The sequence below is a fragment of the Oenanthe melanoleuca genome, chromosome Z (genome assembly GCF_029582105.1).
Source record: "Oenanthe melanoleuca isolate GR-GAL-2019-014 chromosome Z, OMel1.0, whole genome shotgun sequence".
In the NCBI taxonomy this organism is placed as follows: domain Eukaryota; kingdom Metazoa; phylum Chordata; class Aves; order Passeriformes; family Muscicapidae; genus Oenanthe; species Oenanthe melanoleuca.
In genome coordinates this window covers 2348145-2372178 of record NC_079362.1, presented here as the reverse complement: position 1 = coordinate 2372178, position 24034 = coordinate 2348145, and the positions used below count along the sequence as shown (strand labels likewise).

General features: G+C 37.1%; 1 protein-coding gene across 1 annotated transcript in view; it reads right to left on the bottom strand.

The window, feature by feature from the left end:
- The window catches only part of ADGRV1 (adhesion G protein-coupled receptor V1), a 267302-nt gene that overhangs the window by 24334 nt on the left and 218934 nt on the right, over positions 1 to 24034 (bottom strand). Inside the window, exons 87-88 of the mRNA XM_056514381.1 lie at positions 18087 to 18244; positions 6937 to 7058 (exon numbers count right to left, since the gene is read on the bottom strand). Of these exons, the coding sequence (XP_056370356.1) occupies positions 6937 to 7058; positions 18087 to 18244 (280 nt within the window). The remainder of the gene's footprint in view (positions 1 to 6936; positions 7059 to 18086; positions 18245 to 24034) is intronic.

Here is a 24034-nt window from a genome sequence, read left to right as displayed (position 1 = left end):
TTAAACTGTCGTTCAAGGGATTGGTAAATAACTTCAGACAAAATTTAGCACACACAACTAGATCTTGGTTAAAAAACTTTTTAGATTATCTTAGAGTTTAGACTATGTCTTTACCTAGTGATTCTTAAAAAAACCCTTCAAGTGGTCCAAAAATCTCATCATTACTCCATGGCTTCACTTGGAGCTTTGTGAAGGACTTTTATACTGTACTCATCTGCAAAGGAAAGACCCTGCTGAAATATGGGTAGAAATAATTTGCTTCTCCTTTTGACATTATCTATTTCTTAGGGGCAAATGAAAAAGAATTCTGAAATAACTCCAAAAAATATTGGGATGGGTGATTTCAGACTTTCTGTTTTCAATGTATGCAATGGCTACATTATATTTTTTTATAATCCAGGCAGAAGGGGTCAAAGATGCTTAATGACAGTATTGTCTTTGGGATAAAATCACAGAGACTAAATACAGAAATGCTATATTAAGTGAAAGCAGAAATCTCATATATTTCTGGTGAAGCATCCTCTGGAATCACATTTCCTTCCTTACTGACCACATTTATTTTCCATTGGTGTCTTCCTCACCTGGCTAAATACACCTAGCTCCTACAGGTAATTCTTGTACCTGAGTTATTAAAAAAAAAAAAAAAAAAAGATGAGTCATTTGTTACAGATACCAAACTAATTTGGTTGCTATTTTATTCTTTACAGTAAGAAAAGTCAACTCACATTGACAGATCTGGAAAATGAAAAGAACGTACCTGATCCAAAGTCTTTTTTAATGGATATATGTTGGAATAGAAAACAAACAACCCAACAGATATACTTCCACTGATTGCTGTAGTTGTAATTGCATTTTTGCTTGTTATGTGCTATACAATTCTGGCCATTACTAACACCTTCTGAGGAGAATGGCTAAAACTGCTTTTTCACCTTCTATTGCAAAAAATTGATGTTAAGAGATTTTTCCTGAAATATATTATTAATGTTAAATTCTTCAAGGATGGATGAAGGACCTTCATTGATGCTGAAAGATTTAAAATTTTGTTTAAATACCGTATTTGTTTTTAAAGAAATATATTATAGTCACATTTTTCTATTTTAAGTGTGTCACTGAAAAGTCTAAATGTTTTTTCAGTGATTAGTTGAAAATTCAGTGAGTCAAAGACCACTTCAGTACAGTCTTTCACTGCGTTTTAATAAAATACATTATAAACACAGCTCTAAACACAAATTAGTCTTCTGACATTTATTTATCATGTATATTTAAAATATTTTCAGCTGTAACGTAACAATGCTTCCTATGTTTACTTGACGCTGCACACTTTTTTTTTTATTTTGTCTTCAGATATAGACTGATTTTGTATCCATTATGTATGAAGTTGAATACTTAAATTGAATCTTTTACCATTATTTCCTAAATAATTACAAAAATAATATGTTAAAGTATATTTCAGGAATAGAGAGAGGACTCCTCTTCAAGAAAGAAGGTGTAAACATAGAAAAAGTGATATAAAATAGTTGCATTCTCTTGATTCATGGTGTAATCAAGTCTCATGGACAGCTTTATATGCTTTTCACAGCTACCACAATGCACACCAATGCTACTATCCAATCAAGGTTACAACCCAGAAATTTAGCTGATGTCAAAAAGTGTGACATCTCAAAAGTGACATTTTTTCTTTATATGCTTTATTGCAGTTATTTTTACTTTAAAAAAATACACATAGTGAACAACTTTCAAGGTTAAGTGAATGGCTCTAAGTATACCATTGTCTTTCCTTCCAGGTAAGAATCCAAGACACCAGAAACAGCTTGATTGAACAGATGTCTAAATACAAATGTGAATTGCTTTGGATGTTATTTTATTTTGTGTTTGGGGTAGTATTTGAATTGTTTGGCCTGTGTTTAACTGTGTTTGGTTTGTGCACTCAGCTGACAGAAGATTTGGTTGGACTGCATCTGCTTGAAGAAGCATATGTCCTTTTCTTGATATCCTCAATATAAACTGTAGTTCATCTTATCTTGGCATTATAATGAGGCCTTCCTTGCCCTTTGTTGGGCTTATTTGCAGTGTAGAATCACCTTTTGCAAAATCTGTCGGCAGCCTTTTACAGCCTGCAACATTTACTCACATCACGTCTGTCTAGTAGTGGGTTTTGTTTAGTTTTCTGTGGCATTGATAATCTGAACCACTGCATGGGATCCTCCAGTCTGCCTCTGTACTCATCAGAGCAGAAGCTTTCGGAAGATGTCGTAAGACACAGGAAGCAAGCCTGTTTATAGTGGTGGCCCTCCCTGTGTCCCCTGGATACATCCCAGAGCTGAATAGTATGTTCTATGAAAAAATACATATTTCATTTGTGACTGGTACTGGCATGAGCTTTATAAACTGTGTACTTTTGCTTTCCTGCATAATATAATGCAGCAAGTTACAAAACAGTGTATCTTTCCTCACTTCTTACTATCACAATATGTGGTACTTTTTAAACTTTATTTTCCCTTCCAAAACTGTATCACCTTGATTTCTCTTAATATATTTTCTATTGTTTCATTATAATATTGCCAACATACCTACTAGTTTTCTTTAATATCTTATCTCCTTTTCTACTCAAGCTAGCCTTTCCTCCCATTCTGACCTGTCCCAGTTATTTTAATAATTTTAATTAATCCGTTTAATTAATGAAGTTTGATAAATCTCATCTTCTCCAGTCAATGTCACGATTGGATGTGGACCTGTTCACTTTTTTTTCCTGTATGCCCATATTTCTTGTTAAAGACTTTTCAGGTATTTGTATTCTGAGTCTTCTCTTATTGCAATCTATACAAGTAAGTTGACTTTTAGAACTTTTTGCAAATTTTGTCTCTAAACTCAGAAATTGTGTTAGGCAGGTCAGCCCATCTGCTCAGTTTAGAAAATCACCAGTCAACTAACCCAAATCTTTCCTGTGTTTCTTGGGAAGAAGTACTTTCCATGTAACACTGATGGTTATTACAAATTCATGAGTTGTCCAGTACACTCAAACACAGAACAGGGAGATATTTAACCCTTATCTGCATCATCCAAAACAAACACAAAAGGATTTTTGGAATCCTGTCCTTAATAATGGATTACCTATGTGTTGCCATTTATTTTTTCTGCTGGTATTCCTGAAAAATTGAGGTTTTTTTACTGTTGATGGGTAATATCACAGCATATACTCACAGAGTAACATTTCAATTAAAAATTACTTGTTGAAAAATTTAATTTAATTATTGCTGAGAGAGAAGAATGCTGGGGCATATAGCAAGGAAACAGTGACTGGGGTAGCTGTGGCATACCTAATATCTGGTAGTTTACAGTGTAGATACACTCTAAGTTATAGAGGATGGAGGTGCCTAGTGCAGTCTGATGGAAATATAGCCAAATAAATATCTAGATTACTAAATATCTAGATACTAAAAAAATTGGCTGCAGGGAATAGGAATGGGCCTGAAGCCTCATTTTGAGCCCTTTGCAAACAATGGGAAAAGATCCACCCACTGCCCTGAACTTTGGATCCACCAAATGCAAATATGCCTCTGTTGACATCAGCCACACAAATCAGAAACACTCCCCTAAATGCATGAAAAACACAGTGATCCTTTAGATGGGTATAGTGCACGCAAAAGAGCTTGTGAAAATCCAAATATTTGAGAGAAGTACTCAAGGTAGCAGCTTATTCTTTCACTCCTGACTCCAGAAAAACACGTATCTTGTGATTAATTCACAATGACAATCATAAGTTAAGAAAAGAGGTAAATGGTTTTTTTCTGTTTCCCAGGGGTAAAGATGAGGAGCTGAGGCTTATCACACAAAACAATGGAGTGTGTTCTTGCATCACACATGCTGTCTGGATAGGACAATTAGGTGCATATTGATAAGGAACTCAAAATACCAGATATCCCAAACACACTTCTTTTTATTTCATGGCTTTCTAAATGTAATTTTTATTTTGTAAATCAGCTACTGCCCTTTCATTTGCATATTTACTCCTGAAGTTACACGGAAATGTTGCTTTCCTTTCCATGCACTAGAATAGCTCTTACTATAAACTTGCCTCTGATGGGAACAGTTTCCTGCAGGAAGTGCTTGGAAACAATTTGTACTAAGTGGATGACTTTTCAAGCAAGTGCATTTCCTGGGAAATGCATGTCATAAGACTAAACAAATAACAATGGATAATATTGTGTCCTTTCAATCTCCTGCGTTGAATCCATTTGGTTATCCAACACATTTTAATGGGTCATGTTCTGCTTCTTTACACAGTCCATAGTTCCTGAGCAGCAGGGATCCAGGCCTCTGCTTCTTGTAAACTATTTAATCTCCTCTTTTCTGTTGTGATAAAAAACTCTTAATGAACAATGAATTGCCTTCCAGCTGAAGCAGGGCTTGCTGTGTAACAGAAATGCTCATCAATAAATGGTAAACCCACATTTTATTGCAGAAAAAGGGCCTTGTTTTAACAAACATCAATTCTGAGAGCTGACAAAGCCTTGACAATGAGATGCCAACAGAATGCATGACAAAACCAGCTAGTTTCTACTGTTATCAATATGAAAATGTGTTACCCATTATCAAGTCCCATTTCCCTTCCCAGTCACAAACAGGTAGGCTGAGATTAAATCTTCAAAGGACACTGGACATGACTGTCTGTGAGCTGGATAAACGTGGCTCTGTGTAGCCTGTGGGTCAGAATGATTCCCAGCAGGAAGTGTGTAGTCCCCAAGACCAGCCCTTTGTCACTAGGAACGTAGTTTAAAATCCTCTCTGAAGCTACAATTGCCTACAGCAAAACCTTCGTTTTTCATCAGTATTTGTAATATATAATTCTGTTCTACACAAAGACTTTGCATACTGGTATTTTCCCTAAATTAGTTTGTTGTATCTGATTATTTGACGAAAAGCACAGATTAAAGAAATTTACAGATTTTTAATTTTATTCCTTCTCTGGTTTTAATTTCATGCTGCATGTCTGATCACTTGAATCTGACATCAGTTTTTCCATTTCTTGACTAGATAAATCCTAACTTTCAAAGAGGACAATAGTTTGATTGGGATGGTTATTTAAAGTGTCGGGCATTCCAGGAAATATTTTTAAAACTTGTTTTATTATGGAGATTTACAAAGCATTGAAGACAATTATTGACTGAAACAGACAAATTTAAAAACTGTAGTATTGTGAAAGAGCTGCTCTATTTCTTAAACTTCTCCCAGGATGTGTAACACCAAAAAGCTCTCTTCCTTTTAAGTACATAGTAACTTTATACTTAAAATAAACCAGTTAGTAAATAGTTATAAAATGTAGTGGATACTGTCCTATTACAATTTACATGACAAAAATACAGCAAAGGATAAAAACCCACTTTTAAAGTATGGAGTATATGTTATTAAGCTCCTCATAGCTGAAAATAAAGTTTTTGTTTACTACTGTTTGAGTTGGAGCTCCAGACATGCATGTTATAATTTAAATTAATAAGCAGGAAGAAATTATGCACTTGAAATATTTTCACCTCCTTTGAATAAAGAAATCCCATTATTTTATATTTCAGATTTTACTGATTCTCTAGGGCTAGAAATAACAAAAGTAACAGGTTTTTCTTCCTGATGTGGAAGATCAGTATTGATATAATGTGAGTAAAAATGCACTAACTTCTGCAGCCCTATTGACATATGCAGTTATTTCCCAGATATTAGTAACTATCATTAAGGCATGAAGCCAAAAAAGACCACATCTATTGATGAAGCACAGCCAATATATGTTAATATATATATATATAACAGTTAGATGACAATATATACAGAAAATTAAAATATATTATAGGGAGAATAAAGTACATTTTTTTAAACTCAGTTGAAAAAATTATTTCTGAGATATATTTTTAAAAATATTTTAATACTGGCTAAGGAAACTCACACATTTTTAATTTAAAATAAATCCATTTAGTGAAAATTTGCCTTTTTAATTAATTAATTTTTATTTGATAGGTATAAAGATTTTTGATATAGGGAAATAAAAGGTGTCACAGAGATTTCTGTTCTAAAAAAATAAGGAGTCAGAAGAACTTGTCCTCCAAAGATTTTGATATATAATTTAAAATCTCCTGCTAATTTCATGTTTTCAGACATCAGAGGTATTTTCCTATCTGTGATACAGTAACCTTTATTCTATAAATAATTCTGCAATATGGAGTATGGTGTTAAGTGCCACAGACTATTGCAATGCACTAGAGAACCCAATGGAAACATTTACATGGGTACAATTTTGGAAAGAGCTATTTACATTTTTTATTATTAATGATGAACATTTAGTCTTTATTTGTTTCCTTTTTCAATAAAAGTTATTTGCTTTACCAATATATACGCTATATGAGAAAAGCTAAGCCTCAAGGCTCACCTCTTACAATGGGAAAAAAAATCAATCTTAGGGCAATAGAATTTAAAATTTTTGTGTGGTTGTTTATTATTATTATTATTATTAATAATAATACTATTATCATTATTATAATTATTATTATTATCATCATCATTAGTATTATTATTATTACTACTATTACTATTATTAACATCTATGGAAATTTGAAATATTCAGTGATTTTTGCAAAGGCTGCAGATACTTCAGTTTTACTGGTATAATTATCTCAGCAACACTTTACATAGAGAGTCAAGCAATTTTCTTTCTAAGTGTATTAGTTATTAAATGAAATCTATGCAATTATAGTGCTATTGTTTAAAAAACAATACATCCCCTGCTTTAATATGCATTCCCTATGTCAGTTTGAGAAATAAAAAGAATACACACTTCCACTGTGACTGAGTTACTGGAAGTTGTTCAGCTGGGGAAGCCAAAATGACAAACGAGAGTGGAGAAGAGATGCCCAGGTCAGCGAGAAGACCAAAGGACCACATGCTGGCTCTTACCTGCAGGCTGTTGAAGATGATGAAGAAGACTAACATCCAGAGGTGCCGGTAAGCCATGTGCAGTCCTCCCCACAGCCAGGTGATGGAAATCAGGGCAAAGAGGTACAAGACCAAGGGGATCTCTGCAAACCACAAACACAGCATTTCAGCTGCTCTGCCCTCGGAAAAAGCACGTTTTAAAGCATCACTGGCCCAGGACACAGTTTTGCTGTCTGTGGCTAACCTTGGAGCTTGTTCTCCTGCTCCAGCTGGGCTCTGTGACTCCACCCAGGGATCAGAAGACCAGCAGAAGGGCACTGTCAGGGGTCTGGGAGGTATGAGAGGCAGAAGCACAGCCCAGCTCATCAAACCAAGTATGGGAGGAACACACATGAAGTCAAAAAATATGCTGAACTTTGCAGAAAAGTGGAACAACTCTTGGCAAGCTCTAGAAGTTTTGAGAAAAAATAGATTTCTAAGGATTGAGAGGAAAGGGAAAAGAAGAAAAACTATAGTGTGTTGGTATTGCATAGCTTGATTTTTTGGTGAGGAAGGAAGAAGCCATCCACAAAGGTGATTTTCTCTCTGCACAGCTGCTAGAAGCTTCCCCCGTGCCTAGCAAAGCACGGGCTGGCTCTGAAAATAAACATGCCACTAAGCCAATTAAAGTAGTTGGGAACGCCTGTGTGATGACATATTTAAGAAGGAAAAGAACAGATGTGCAATTCCTCTTCATCTCCTCACAGGGTGGCGAGGTGGCCAAGGGGCCCTTCCCAACATGGCTGAGGGGCCCTTCCCAACATGGCTGAGGGGGCCCTTCCCAACATGGCTGAGGGGCCCTTCCCAACATGGCTGAGGGGCCCTTCCCAGCATGGCCCTAAGGCCCTTCCCAGCATGGCTGAGGGTCCCTTCTCAGTGGGGCCACAGGGGTCCTTCCCAACATGGCCAAGCACAGCCACGCTAACGGGACCATCCTGGCACCGCAAGTGGCAGCACAGTCAGGACCATGCGGCCGGGAGCGCCCATGAGCCCGGGGCTATCTCAGCACAGCCCACAGTGAGCTGTGCTTGCCTGACCACCTTATCCAGCCCTGCTGAGGGCAGAAGGGCAGGGCAGCAGCAGCAGCTTCTCCCTTTCGGTGCCCTGGATGGAGCTGGTGGTGCCAGCAGGGACCCACAGAGAGGGGCACCATGAGCGATTCCCCAGCGCAGAACCCGGACGGGACCAGCCCTTCAGTGCAGCTAAACCCTGACAGAACTTGAGAACAAACAAACCTACACACACCAATTCTGTCCCCAGTCAGAGAAAAGGAAAGGTGAAGACGTGAGGAGAACAGCATGGCAACACCAAGGTGGGTGAAAGGTGGGAGGGCAGGAGGTGCTTTGGGTGTCAGAGCTGAGACTCTTCTGCAAGGACTGTAACACAATAAACTGTTCCCTGTAATTCATGAAGTGCATGGGGGGATGCAGAGCACAGTCACAGCCTGTGAGAAAAGGTGTTCATGGGAGGGAATCACATTACAACAGGTTGGGCAGGACTGCTGCTCCTGAAAATCAGAACCATGTTGGAGAAGTTATAGAGAACTGTTTCCTGTGAGAAGAACCCTACAGCATAACAGAAGAGCCTGCTCTCCCTATGCAAACTGAATAAGGATTTTTAAAATTAACAAACCTACTAAAGTGCCCCTGTTTTGTCTCCCTGCACTGTTGGTGAGAAGGAAAGAAGGGCTGGTGGGGGGGGACAGGAAAGTTGTTCTAAAGGTTTATTTTAGTTCTTATTACCCTCTTTTAATTCTGTTAATATTTTTTCTTTTTACGTTTTAAGCTTTGAGCCTATTTTATCCTTAAAGTGTTTTCTCCTAATCCTTATCTCACCCCATGAGCCTTTTAGGATTTTTCCTTCCTCCCTTTGCTCAGCTATAGCAGAGGAGAATGAGTGAATGGTTTTTCATGGGTGCCTGGCTTCTAGCCAGTGTCAAACCATGACATATGGATACATAAACAGTCCCAGCTCTGGCCACTTACAGGGTTGTAGGAAATTATAAGAATAGTTTATTCTTCAATTTGTTGTTATTTTCCCCTTCAAGTCAAACATAAGATGTCTGACCCCATAAAACTTAGAATGACAATCTCCTCTCTGCCCAGACTTTGAAGCAGTTAATTTCATTCATCTTCAAAAATACATGCAGAATCTGTCTTAAGGATGAATACATACATCTCCATTTTATGTTCCCCACTTTATTTACAGCATAAAAGATTTAGGCAACGCTGGCAGGAAGACTTCTGCCTGGACCAAGTTTGCAATACGGAAAACAAAAGTTTCACCCCGACACGTTTCTCTGACTGACGAGAGCCAGCCCCTGTGCTGCCGTGTTTACAGAAGAATTCAAAGTCCATGTTTGCCAGGCCTGCACACCTCAGGGGCAGAGGTGCTTGGCAAGACATTGGTCCTCTCCACATTAGTTAAGCAGCATCAGTGAAGAGTGGGGATGTGTTTTTGACAGGCTTGTTCCAGAAACACTGGTGTGGGAACCCTGTAGCCATTTTGTTTAATAATGCACAAATAGTAAAGGCTTTCTGAATGTAGGCAATACCCCAAGTCAGACATAACATTTTAACAAGAAAAAGAATAAAGATGTCTGCTTTTTGTGACATGTTGAATATTGGTACAGTTTATGGTTCTGTTTTTTCTTCATGGGTAACAATTGCCTCGCTATCAGTATTGCAAAGAGCTAATACCAAGTTGAAACTTTGGTAGCATTTAAAGCCTTGGATGCTTGAGTGCTGTATATCCATTTATTGAATTTTGATGCAACAAAAGCTGAATAATTAGACCAAACATATCAGAAAAAAACAACAAATTCTTGTAAGTTTGTAAAATCAGAATTTCACAAAGGAAAATAATGCCAATAAATAGGCTTGATATGGACTAAATAGTCTAATTATTTGTAGTTTTCCTCATATGAAAATAAAACCAACAAACCCCTTCCAAAGAAAGCCCAAAGGGTTATTCTGAGTAGATGAAGCTTTACTGACATGACTTTCACTCCAAGACTAAACACAAGATTTTGTAAGTGATTCACACAAAAATAAATGAGGGTAAGAATTTGAAATATAGGCTGCAATATTTTCACTATGGGTATGGATTACAAAATTTGTGAACCAAGAAAAATATGAGGATGATGGAAAAATTTAATGATCTCATCAAGAACCTAAAAGTAACTTTTTGGGTACATAAAAAATTTGTCTGGCCTTGCCTTCAAGAAGGGCCAAAAAAAGTAGGATGGATATAATACTTCTCTCAGAAATTCTTCCATTTACAACTCAGGAGCTTCTCTAATCAGACATGGGGCTTTTGTTCCTATTCAGTAAACTTCAGGGGACTTCTCTTTCACAAAATCATATTGAACGTTCAGAGGAATTATCAGTGTAAGGAACTCTGCAGTAACATCATAAGATTCAGGTAATAAAATGCCAGATTGCTCAGCTGAAAAAGCCATCAGCCCTGTGTTTGCTGTTTGGTTTATTATAGTGGAAGCAAGAAAAAGAAACAGCAGCAAACAAAACATGGAACATTTCCAAACAGTTATGATTTTTCCTACAGTGTTTTTAAGTTTGTAACAAACCAAACCCTCACAATTCTATATTTCTGAAGTAAACCTGACAAGAAAAGAAAAACTGGTGATGGTTTAGAGTTTTGTCCTCTATTACTTTCTCTATAACTTTATAAGGCATTTGAAGATGTCCCTGCTCATTGTAGGGAGGTTGGACTAGATGACCTTTAAAAGACCCTTCCAACTCAAGCCATTCTATGATTCCATGGTTTGTAATGACCTACTGAGAAAAATAATCTCATGATCTCCAATGTCTACACCCAAACTTACTGCAACCTAAGCAAGCTGCTTACTGATGTTCACAAAGAATTTCAACCCCACAGGACTGTGGTTCCAGCCTGCCTGTGCTTGCTTCTTCAGAAATGAGAACTGCAACACCTGTCACATTTGTGTGCCTGAAAGGATTGGAAAAGTGGTGATAGATTCTAAATTTTAGAATAAAGGATGAAACCACCTAAAAATATATCTTAAAAAAAAGGAAGAAATATTTTTTCAGTACCAAGTGCATCCTGTCCATCAACTCCCTTCATATGCATGACACATCTTCTGGAAATCATGGGAAGGGGATGTCTGCATCTGAGAGCACTAAGAGCCATGTCACACTATCACACTTTTGATAGTTCATCTAACAGCAAGAAGATTGAAGTTGATTAAAATATGGCATTGTAACTTCACTAATGAAGTGACAGAGTTCCCATGGTCAACCTCTTATCCCTGTGTAGTACCTATTGATTATAAATTCATAGTTTCATGATGCCTATTACAACCTACTTTACCAGCCAGGGGAGAAGTCACGGAAAACCTCCTATACAAATTCAGTCAACATCTGAAAAATGCCTTTTTGTTATAAGGGGTTTTTTTCTTTAAAGTTAGGAAAAGCAATGAATGAGCACATAGAAAGTCTACTATCTGAATTAACCAACAATTCACTTAAACAAAGGCATCAAACCAGAAGTATCAGCCCTATGAAACGTAAAAGTCTTCCTTCCTTCCTTCCTTCCTTCCTTCCTTCCTTCCTTCCTTCCTTCCTTCCTTCCTTCCTTCCTTCCTTCCTTCCTTCCTTCCTTCCTTCCTTCCTTCCTTCCTTCCTTCCTTCCTTCCTTCCTTCCTTCCTCCCTCCCTCCCTTCCTCCCTCCCTTCCTCCCTCCCTTCCTTCCTCCCTCCCTCCCTTCCTCCCTTCCTTCCTCCCTTCCTCCCTCCCTCCCTTCCTGCCTCCCTTCCCTCCCTCCCTTCTCTCCTTTCCCTTCCTTTTTTATAACTGAAAATTATAAAATAATATTAATGCTTTGAAATATATTCCAGAGTGTGTCTTTGCAGAAAATATATATCTGATTTAACTATGGAAAACAAAGCATAAACTGTGCTTTCATAATGTACCAAGATGTCTGTATTCTCATGACTGTGTTGGTTCATATTGTCTTTTGCTTTCTTATTTTTCCTTTTTCTTTATTTTTTAGTAAATAGGAAATTCAATAAAAGAAACAATTGAATAATATAGCTTTAATTATCTTCTGAGTTTACCTATAAATATTTACTATGTGTCTTCTCCTTAGGCTGTTAAACTGCCACTGATAATGTAATTTTAATTGCTTTTAACAGTTTCGCTAAACATGAAGACCTACTGCATGAAAACCTGAAAAATCTTTATCAACATTTCTTTTCCCAGATGACTGGGGAGAGTGTGTTGCTTCACCGAATTTCAGCAATTTGTGGGAGACCTAAATTAGTAAAATATTTACAGGCGATTGCTCAAGAAGTCATCAGTTAAACTTAGAAATGTAAATATAAAAATTCCACAAAAACATTTTTTAAAATAAGCTTGAACAGCAGGATTTCAAGTACTGCTGGCTCTGTTTTCAATTATTTTTGACAACTGCAGTAAAATAAAAGGAGTTTGGTAACAGGAGTTTGTGGCCAAAAAAAAGAACCAAACAAAACAAAATAAAAAACTAAAACAAACACAACAGGTTTCTCTCATAAAGTTCAAAGAAGAAAATACTACCATCAAGAACATAAGATCAATGAATCTTAACAGAACCACTGATTCCTGACTGGGAATGTTAAATGTGCAGAATTTAACAGTAGCAGATACTGAAGCCCAGAAAGCTGGTAGGTTCATGTCCAAGAAATCAAACTGGGAAAAAATGTTCATTGATAGTTTGTAGAAATAGGAAGTAAAGAATGTGTCAAAATATTATTTTTTGTTAATTTTTATTTTTTGGTCTGCTTATTCTTGTGGCAAGGAAAATTTTGAAAATAAAGAGTATCATCTAAAAAAAAGGCACATATCCTGTTAAGCGTAACAAATACATCACTGCTTCAAAATCATAAAAGACTAACCTCTCTAATCTTTGCACTAAATCTCAGACTTTTGGCAAACTTCCACATACACCTTTAAGACACTTTGTGTAAGAATAAAATGAAAAAAAAAAGGCATTTTAACATAGCTTATGCTATTACTGTTATGCAGGAAGCATGGAAAATCCCAGAAAAGCAGCAAATCAAAAGGATAAAAAAATATATGAGCCTACTTATTTCCACATAACAGAACTATTAAGATGCACAGTTGTAGTATATTAAATGAACGCTGAATTTACAGCTGTGCAGTCACAACTCATGTGTATCAGCTTGCTTCTGCAGATTTCTTTGAAGAAAGAAAGCTAATTTGGACATGTGAAGCACAGTGCAAGCAATCTAAATTACTCAAGTGAAGATGCTGCATTTATGTTATTACCTTTCAGGTCCTAGTTCTTTATTGCAGTTTCTAATTATGCTTGTGCATTTTGTCTTAGTAGTATTTGTAAAAAATCTTGAAGGCAAGGATTTGTTTTTCTCTTAATTACGAAAAAAAAAAAAAAAAAAAAAAAAAAAAAAGCCTCTGGAGCACTATGAAGACTAAAATATTACATCCAGTGTGTGTGATGAATACTGTGAATACTGTCCATAACTTAAGTTCAGAAGTAGCCAACATCTGGTTCTTGATTTCTAGATGCATGTTGCCATTTCAAGATGAAAGCATTCCTGCAATTCACTATTCCTTTGATTCTCTTGGATATATGATATTTATCACATGATTCCAGATGAAGATTTTAGCATCTATCTTACAGGTTAGGGAAGACATGCAACTACATGTTTGACACACATTCTCACTTGAAATCAAAACCTCTGTCTTCAGCATCACTTCCTGAGCACAGAAGCACGTTTGGCATGTCCTGCACTTGCATTTTGTGGGTTTATCTGTTTCCTGAGAACATCAGATAGTAGTAGGTGTAGGCAGACCATTCAGAATGTTCTTCTGTGACTAGAAATTGCCTACTGCAAACACAGTAAACATATTTGTAGACTGGAACTAGATGATCTTTATGGTCCCTTCCAACCCAAACCATTCTATGATTTTATATTAAAGAAATTTATATGAAGGAAGATGAAAGTAGGTAGTTTTAAAACTAAGTATCCATTCTTCATTAAGTCCTGTTTTGGCAACATGAAGATTTAATCCTTACATTAATTCTGGCAATTTTATAATTAAGATATCTGATTCAGGTACCAAAAGTTGTGCTGCATATTTATGAGTAGGGCATGAAAATTATGCCAGCTCAAGATTCATTCAATAAATGAAGCTCATCTATTTACAATTATTAGGGGGAAAAATTAAGTTGTTTCTGTTACATTTTAAAATCTTTCTGTGAAATTATGAAGGGTTAGCAAACAGAAAATAAACCCATTTATACTGGATTGCTGTCCTGTTACTACTCATTTTCTGTATTTGGATATTGGGACCTGTCACTAGTGGGTTTACAAAAGGCTCCATCCCTAGCCCTGTGCTCTTCATCATCTTCATAAATGACTTAGACACAGAACTGGAAGGGATATTAAGCAAGTTCATAGATGTGAGGAGCTGCTGACTCCCTGGAAGGCAGGGAGGCCCTGCAGAGAGACCTCAGCAAATCAGAGGGATGGGCAATCACAACCACATGGAGCTCAACAGGGGAAAGTGCCAGATTCTGCCCCTGGGATGGGGTGGATGGACAGTCTGGGAATGAGATGCTGGAAAGCAGCACCATGAAAAGGGAGCTGGGGGTCCTGGTCCATGGCAAGTTGAACATGAGCCAGCAGTGCCCTGGCAGCCAGGAGGGCCAAGTGTGTCCTGGGATGCAAAGTTAAATATTAGTTAACCCAAAGGCTGTTTATCCAGTTGATGTTTCTGATTTGGCTCCTGTCAAGGCTAACTTTTGAGAAGGTAGTTTCTATATATAGGAGGACAGTCAGCCAACAGAACATGTTTGCTGAAAGGCTGGCAAACAGAATGAGTACAAAGTGAAGACTTTTTAAGCAAACTCAATGCCTATCTCTGAATGACTACACTAGAGGTAGAGCTGGTATTCCTTGAGAATTAGCTTTCACAATTGTTTCAACCATTCAGACTTTTCTTTCCAACATTCACTTTTGAGAAAGAAGAGCTGACTTCTCTAAGAGATAACAAATTCTTTTCTCTCCCGCTGCCCTTTCTTGAGCCCTCTACTAATGAGGAAAATTCACTGAGCTAAGTAAACTGTATCAATCACCATGCAAACCAAGATGACCAGTAACAGAGCAATTCTGTAACAGCAAAAAAAGAGCATGAAAGGGCAAACTCACTCATATTTAGTTCTTCAGACAGGGTAATGAGGGGTGTGCATATTGTTCAAATTAAGATTTGGCCAACCCTATTTACTTGTGTTTATTCTACACTACAACCTTGTTTAATCATATTCTTTTACAGTGATAGTCTAGTCACAAGTAAAGAGTATAAACACTTTAGGAAGATCACAGACCACTGTCAAAGAAATTGACACCAATTACTAAAAGCAGATTTTTGCTGGACTAGCCGTCTTTGAGCCATGGTATTTTCTTGAAACTACCAGAATAAGGTATGAGAGATGAATATGAGAGATGAAAATTTACTTCATGATACCCAGGACAAATCCAGAGGACTAGGAAGAATAAATACATGACAGAAAAAGAGTTACAATTAAAAATGGGCATCTGTGTATAAATAAAATTAAAACCCCCTCCAATTATACCCTGTAGTTTTGCAAGAAAATTTTTATCTGTCTACAAACAGATCCTCTCTGCAGCTACCAAATGTTTTCTTTTAGGCATATAAGGTGAAATCCAGCACTGTTTTTCTGCTCTTGGGAAAGTAAAAATACACAGGAGTCTCCTTTAGTGTGGGTAGCAACAAACTCTGCTCCTAGGAGAGAAAAAATTACTACCTAGGTTCAGGAAGATGTTTTACAGAATTTACAGAATTTATTCTAATACCTGTAAAAGAATAATGTGGCATTAGACACTTCTATAACTGAGTGACTGTATTAGTAGAAAAGGGAAGAGCAACAGATGTCACCTGTCCTGAATTCTCTAAGGCCTTTGACATAGATAAACTGTTGCTTGGTGGCTCCACCTTTCCTCTGGTTTTGGATGAAACAGAGAGAAACCCTGGCATATTCATTGCCATAAGAAAACAGAGAAATCAATGTCTGTCTGTGCAACTGAAGGGGGCAACATTGCCAAAAGACTTTCCTAACACATAGCGTCTTGTAAGCCAGAACTTGGTGCAGGTATAATCCAAGACCTCTTCTATGTTTCAAAAGTAAGGAATCATCATGAAACTGATTACAGAAAAATTTACTGATGTGAAAATGTTGTTTCCCACAGCAGCCAATTTACGTGGCTACAATAACAGGAGCAGGAGCAGCTCCCAGGAATTTTTTAAGAAGACAATAAGTTCAGCTGAGTGAATGTAAAGATTCAAGGTTTATAGTTATATTAGGCCTTACCACTGCAAACCTCCTTTGACTATGTCTTATAAGCACAATGTACCCAGAAGACATTAAAAACTGTGTAAATATACTACCACCACTTTTATTTCAGAAGCCAAATATTCAGTCAAAAAAGTCCAAGGCCTTTAGTCAACAGTTAGTACTGTGTTATGTAGTTATAGGCAATGTTACAAACTACAGAGATCACTATATTTTCCCTCTAGAAGCTTAAATCACAAATGCAGCTACACAGAGACCCCTTACACAATTACAGCCACCATAAATTGCAGGAGACTGATTGTTTTCCTCTCTAACAGCCTCTTTCCAGCCTGCTCTCGCCATCACTGTATTAATCTGAGCTTACAGAAGCTCTTCAGTAGCAAAACAGCAGTTTGCCTTGCAGGTGCACAAATAGTAAAAGTTACAATTGACTAAAAGGAAGAAGGGGTCTTACTGAGCTTTTCTCTTCCTGATTTTTTTTCTTTTCTTCTGAGATGTGATACTCTCCACCCTATTTGTAGATTCTATTGAAGAAAGAAAATACCCTGAATCCTATGCTAAATCCAAGATTATTTCAATCCTACTATTTCATGTCTTTATGTCATGCAGTTATAATTTTTACTAGTTTTTTCTGCCATTTGTTTGCTTTTTTCCTTTTGTTTAACTGCTCTGAGACAAGCCTGAACCATCAACATATTATTAAGGAATATCCTTAGAGATACTCAAACAAAGTAAATCGTAAATAAATTAACTGAGGGACTGACAAGAGGAGCCACCTCTGTGCATTTATATCAGAGAGAAATGAAAGAGTGCAACTCAACTTCAATATCATCAGACCTAATCCAAATTCATACTGATCTTAGGCAAGCTAACACTGTGCCATTAAAAAGGACATAAATATCTGCAGAAATGCCCAGATTATAAATATTTAATATTTATTATCATTTTCTCAAGAAAGGAATATATCTCTTTAACCAAAATATCAAAAATTATTTGCACTATTAAACTAGTTTTCTTTTTACAAAATACCTTGAAAAAAAAAGAAATATTCTAAGTTTCCCACAGAGTGTCCTATTATTATTACAGTATTGGTCTAAACTGCTGCAACTTTATTTTGGGAACATTGTTGCAGATGAAATTGTTCTGATGGAGAAGGCAGACTGAAACTTCCTGTTTTGCACAAGCACGTTTCAGTTGCAAGTAGCATAGGAAATATCAAAACAGAGGCATTAACTCCAAAGAGTCCAGTGCACAGAGCACCCTTTACAGCCAGCAAATACCCTGTAAAACACAGGGCCAGTGCTGTGCCCATCACCTGGGGTTGAGCAGGGGGTACAGCCTGCAATCCATAGGTGATCAAGCTCTGCAAGCAGGCAATCACTGCACATGAGCAGCCCCAGCCCTGCCTGGGACACGATGTTCAGTATCCCCAGCCAAAATCTAGCAAGGGCACACAGTGCGACAAGCAGGGCAGTGCTTTGTTTTATTTCTGTTCTCTTCAGCTAGACTAAATGCATTCACAGAGTCAGTGGTACTAATTTCTTGTTCTAGGTTTTACATATTTTTATCCCCCTCAGATCGGCATGGCTTTGATCATCAAAGTACTTTCACAGACTTCAAAGGGACACGAGGAGGCTTGATGGTAAACTGAGTGCGTAGGTATCTACTGAACCATGGTTTCAGGGGGGGTTCTCTGAACAGCCCAGATCGCTCGGAAGTACAACTTGTTTGCACAGGGGCAGCCAAAAAAATCGTACCTGCTGCATTTGTTCTTCCTCTGAAAATATCGTCATATGCCTTCCACTGAGGAGTCACCTGGTAGGCGTGGATGAACACCACGAAAACCACCACCAGGCACATCAACGGCACCAGAGCAGCGGTGAAGAGAGCAGCGTAGGCATTTGGAATGAAACACCTGATGGAAAAAAATGGAAAAAAATGCTGTTGATTAGCATAAGAGACACCTTGAAACACTTTAAGTACAATACAGAAATAAATATTTTTGGAAAAGGATGTGCTTTACAAACCATAATTTTTTTTTAACTCTGTTCCCAGAGCAATCTTGATAGGTTCCTTCGTCTTCTGTTGGTTCTTGTCTCATCATCATATCTTAAGGAGTATTACAGAGTGCATGTTATATTTAGCCTAACCAATGTTGGAAAAATTTAAACTTGCAATGAAAAAATATATTTTAACAAACTACATGCTGCTACATTCATTTAAAGGGATCATTCTTCGTCATCAGTTTCTAAAAGGACATTATGGAATTTTCACTACACTTACCTCCTGAAAGCACAAATTAAATTTTAAAAATATATTTTTAAAATAAATTAATGAGTCCTAAAGAAAACTTAACTGCTCCTTCTCAAGTTGTTGGAATTTACATGCTATTTGCTCACAGAAGCAAAATGCTCACTCCCTCCCTGTCTTTTTTCCCCCAACTGTTCGGTCGCTCCTTGCCCTTTTCATTTATTTAACTTATAATTACTTTTAAAGATGTGTCAGGAACATGAATTATCCCTGAAAGAGTCAAATGATGTGTATATGATGATGACTTGAAGAGAATGGAGATGGCAGTTGAAGAGAGCTCTCAGGGGTATGAGAGATCAGGGTTTTCTGTGCTCTCCCTGGAGACCTGTATGTGCTTTACAGCCACTGACCTAGTCTAGAGATGACGCACAACAGAGCAGCCCAAGGGACAGCACAGGAGTCAGTATGTCTAGAGATTATGTGGTCACTTCTATCCCTATTAAGAGGGTGTAACTCACCCAGCCCTTCTGTTTCTCATGTCAGCTTGTCTAAGTAAGCTTAGCATTGATGCTGATGTATGTCTGAGAGAGGCCTAGGTACACGTTTCACTGAAATACCTGGCTGGATAAACCCTCTGGGTTTGCTCAGGTGTACTTTCATATTCTGCCATAAAGCCAAGATTATATCCTGTGTTGTCTCTTTCAGAACAGCAGTCATGCATACTCACTGAATCCCAAAAATAATTTCCAGCACAATCTAGAAACCTTTCACAGCTCTCTGCAGAATGTAGAGGCTTGGTCAAACACCAAGCTCAGATATCATCTGATAACACAGCTGAACAAGTAAGCCTCAGGGGAAGCAGGAGCTCTGCACTGCAATTCAAAGTGTTTGTTCCTTTCCTCATAGAAGAGATACTTCAGCCTCTTTTACTCAACTTGGTGGCCTTCACTGGATTTTGCACAATCTGTCCATGTCCCTTTTGTACTGAGAAGAACTGAACCCAGCACTCCAGGTGTGACTTCATGAGTGCTGAGCAGAGGGCAAGGACACTTCCTGATCTCAGCATGGCTGATATGGAACACAACATCCCAACCATTCTATCTAATTTTTACTATTTCTTAGGTAGAAAAGTTATTTTTGTTCCCCAAATGCATTCTTGAGTTGGTACAATTAGTACTAAGAAATTAACCTACGCTGCTTTTAATGATTATACTGAAGGCAAGAATCTTAGCACAAGAGTAGTCTTCTATAAAATAATATTTATATTCTTAAATCTGTATTCTTTTCAATTTGATGCATTTTTGTATTTCAAAGATAATACATACTTAAAGAAACTTCTGGAGTTTCTTGAAACTTTATTGTGTGTTTATATCCAGTTAACCAAAGCTGTAAAAAAATGAAAACCTAGAGAGAAGCATCACTTTTAGTAATACCCTTAGGTACTTGGTTTAAAAAATACACTAGAAAGTTACATACAGAAATACACAAAGCCATATTAATCTTCAAAGCTTACTTTGGATTTTTTTCTTGAAGCAATGGTGTGTAAGTCAACAACAACCACATCACCCTGTAAGATTCTTTCATATATAGTATTGTGATGATATATGTTATTATGGAAATCATGTGGGATAACATTATAGGGACCAACTACAATTATTTATTATACTTAATACTGGGGACAGAGTTATTATCCCATTAGCATGGTACATTTGCAGCATGGAACTGCTGTGTATTACATATTCCTAGCATTGGATAGGAATATTAAAAAATACACTAAAATATCAGCTAAATTGATATTTCAAAACACAACTACTCTACTTTAAAAGGCCAAGAAAGGCTGATGTAGAAGCTTGAAAAAACTACATCATTGCAAACCTTATTTGTCTGAAGATGAGCATTTTTTCTGGCAGTACAGCCTTCCAGCAAGTTCCTTTTTTCTTTTTAAAGGCCCTAGATTTCTATAAGGTTTTGTTTGGTTTGTTTTGAATTTGAGTGATAGCAAAAAAAGCAACTAAATAAACAACCAACCAACCAACCAACCAACCAACCAACCAACAAAAAAACTATCCACTGAAATACTGTCTTCTGCAAGAGAGAAAAAAAAATAAAACAACCAAAAAACCCAGAAAACCAACATTGTTAGCTTCTTCATAGGTTCTTATTTTATTACAAAGATTCCATGACTTCCTAGTAACACTTCCTTTTAACAAAATGTGGCTTTTTTTTGTTTTTTTCCCTCACTCTTTTAAGCATTTTTGCTCCCAGCTTAGGTTTCTTCTAGCACTGAAAAGACAGCTTTTTAGCTTTTGTCCCATGCTGCCACAAGTCTTACCCTTCTTGATTATTGTTATCTGACTGGAGGGTTCAACTTTGTTTTGACCACTGACTTTGTTGATGTTTCATTTTGTTTTCATTGCTATAAATTCCTCTGTCAACTTTCTGTGAGGACTTAGAGAATGCAATTGCCTGTCTCAAAACACTGTCCCCATGAGAAAAACCATCACAACAGGAACTGGAGATAAGCACCTTTTTATAGAAAGCTGATATAAGAAACTGATGGAATATTTAACTAGCCCCATAATTGCCTGTATTTTCAATTTATAAGTTTTTGCAATTTGTTAGTGTTTTCATTGACAGGAACTTGTTGGGAGACCAAATATTAGTAAAATTATATCAGAAAAGCCATTTAATGTATGTTAATTTGATTTCTGCTGAGTTTGTCTTTTTACTGAAAAAAAAATAGTGTGGGAAAAGCTTGCTTTTATCTTATGGATGTGTTCTTTTATTTCAATCAATTGAGAACTAGAAAATTCAACCAGCTTTAGCATGGGAGTTGGTACAAGAATTTATGCAAACATGCAAACACTTTCTGAGTTCTGCTCCATAAAGCTTTTTTTATTATGACTTGGCAAAATTTTTCAGAAACATCAGAAATATTAATAAGTAATTTATATGACCTTAACAAAACAAAAGAAAATATTATATGGAAAATGACTGAATCACCCTTCCAAAATTAGAATGATGAGCATCCATGGACTGAAAATGGGATATGAATAAAATCTAGAGAAGCCTTTTATCAGCTGTCAAGACCTGCAACCATTTTGTAAAATACTTGTATTACACACATTAAGATGCCAGATCTACTGTCAGGTTTCCTGTCATATGTCCAAGAGAATATTTACTTCACCTCGCTTCTTTTATCTATTCCAATCAATATGGTAACTACAGTACATGGTGGACTACACATGTTTCCAACTCGTGGGTGGAAGTAAAAAAACAGAGAGACAAAAACCCAGCTAAATTTGAAGGGGTATTAATTTTATTTATGACCACCAACAGTAGCCCCCAGCTTTTGTTTTGTACAAAAAATGAAATCACAACAGAGCTTTAGTCTATCCTCTGAGGAGCTGAGTATAGGCTCAATTTAAAAATGTGTTTTTCTTAAAGCCTTTTTATACAAGAACTTTTCTTACGTGAGAACTTTTTTGTATTCAGTACAAGAACGTTGTGTGCTAAAACTTAATTTCTTATGGTGTGTATTATTACCCAGTAGGATAAGAATGTGGGTCCCTTCCAAGCCAAAATATTCAATAATTCTGTCATTATCTACAGAATTCCTCCAACTATATGTTGATGTGGTTGAGCCCTATTTTGAAGCCTTTAAAGTAAGTAAAGACACTCCTCAACAAACCTATTCACACTTGTTCCAGTGTTCAAAGGTAATCAATTGTTCTGTGAGACCTGGTCATCACCTTGAGTCTTGCCTGACTGAGAAAATAGATGCTGTAATATGTGTCATGTGCATTTGTTTGGGATACCCCTGCATGGAATTTAAAAGTCAACATTTACTGTGTAATTCTATAGGTAATTTCAAGCCCCAAATGTACTTGACAGACAGCTGAACTTGCAAGACAAGCCACTATAGTGCATCACTTGGAGTAGTTTGGGGATACTCTGATGAAAAGTGACTGAGCCTAACTGAGTGTCTGAGCATGCTGATCTGCTGGTCTAAAGTGCATCCATTTGTCCAAATTGTGTTTCTCACTATTCACTAGCAGGAAGGACATGACAGGAACTTAGTTCTCTTGAACAAAGCTGAGGATGGATCAGTAATATATGTGCCCCAGATATGGTGGGGCAAAATACAGGTTTTAGGTTTAAGGTAATTTTTATACAGCACCAGTGGCTCCTAGGAAATATTATGTAGCAGGCCTTCAGTAATGGACCAGATATGAGGCAGAGATCTTAACTTGCAATTCCAACAAGTGTCAGAAATGGCTTTACAAAGTTCAGTTGGTGTTAGATATAGTACTATTAAAGGAGCAAAGGGTATATGGAATGTTAAATCTTACTGAAACCTAATGCACTATTACCATTCACAATGCAATGTCATCAATGAAAAAAGCCTGAGCCACAGTTAAAGAAATGGCTAATCAGACACCAGAACTTTTCCAATCACTCTAACCCTAAGACTGGCTTCAGGAAATTAGCACAAATACCTGTACATATTCTAATCCTTGGGATGTAAAAATTGGGAGCTGTGATTAGTTAGAATTGGGTTGATGATTGCTATTGGATTTGTGTATTTAATTATTGGAATAGCTGTTGTACATTTTATGATTACTGGCATTATTACTTCTGTTGCTTCTGTCTTTTCTCCTTTGTCTTTTCTATGTATGCATCATCCCCATGGATAACCCACAAACTTAGGGAAAGTCCCTGGAAGACAGTATTTGAGCCATGGGGTGGTGTAAATAATGGCTTAAATAATGCAGTCACCTATCTGAGGGCACTGTCTCCATAAGATAAGCCAGCACAATGGAATTTGAGATAGGCACAGATGGCAAAACAGGAAGACATTAACTCCAGGCCTAACGAAGGTGAAGATCTGGAATTAGTACACCAGAAAAATTCTAATGTGCAGACTGTGGGTACTTAAAACTTATCTGGACAAAAAAATACACACAGTGACAAAAATTACAAACTGTGAGAAGGGATGCACATCTCAGTCAAAGTTGGGGAAATGGCATCTATGCCCTGTAGATACCCCAGACTTGGACTTGTAAAAGTGGAACCTCCAGGAGAGCAAGATCCCACCACTGAAAACCAGTGTGTAGAAAGACCAGCAGGATGCTGAAGGAATCCAAGAGGTGAATATGATATCTTTTCTCACTCTATTTCTTTCCTCCCTATACCCATCATCCCAATTTCCATTTTTTTTCTACCTCTCTACCTCACACTGACAAATTAAATCTGTACTACTGACTTCAGTGTATTGTCTCATTTACACCTTTATTTGGGCAGAAGCATCTCTTGTAATTAGATCATAATACTTTGACAATAAGATATTCCTGTTGGTTGTCTTGCACTACTCCTATCTAAACTCATTCAATTTCATCCTCTTCAAGACTTCATCTTGTATCCTCCCAATCTCCTATTTAATGCATGGTGTCAC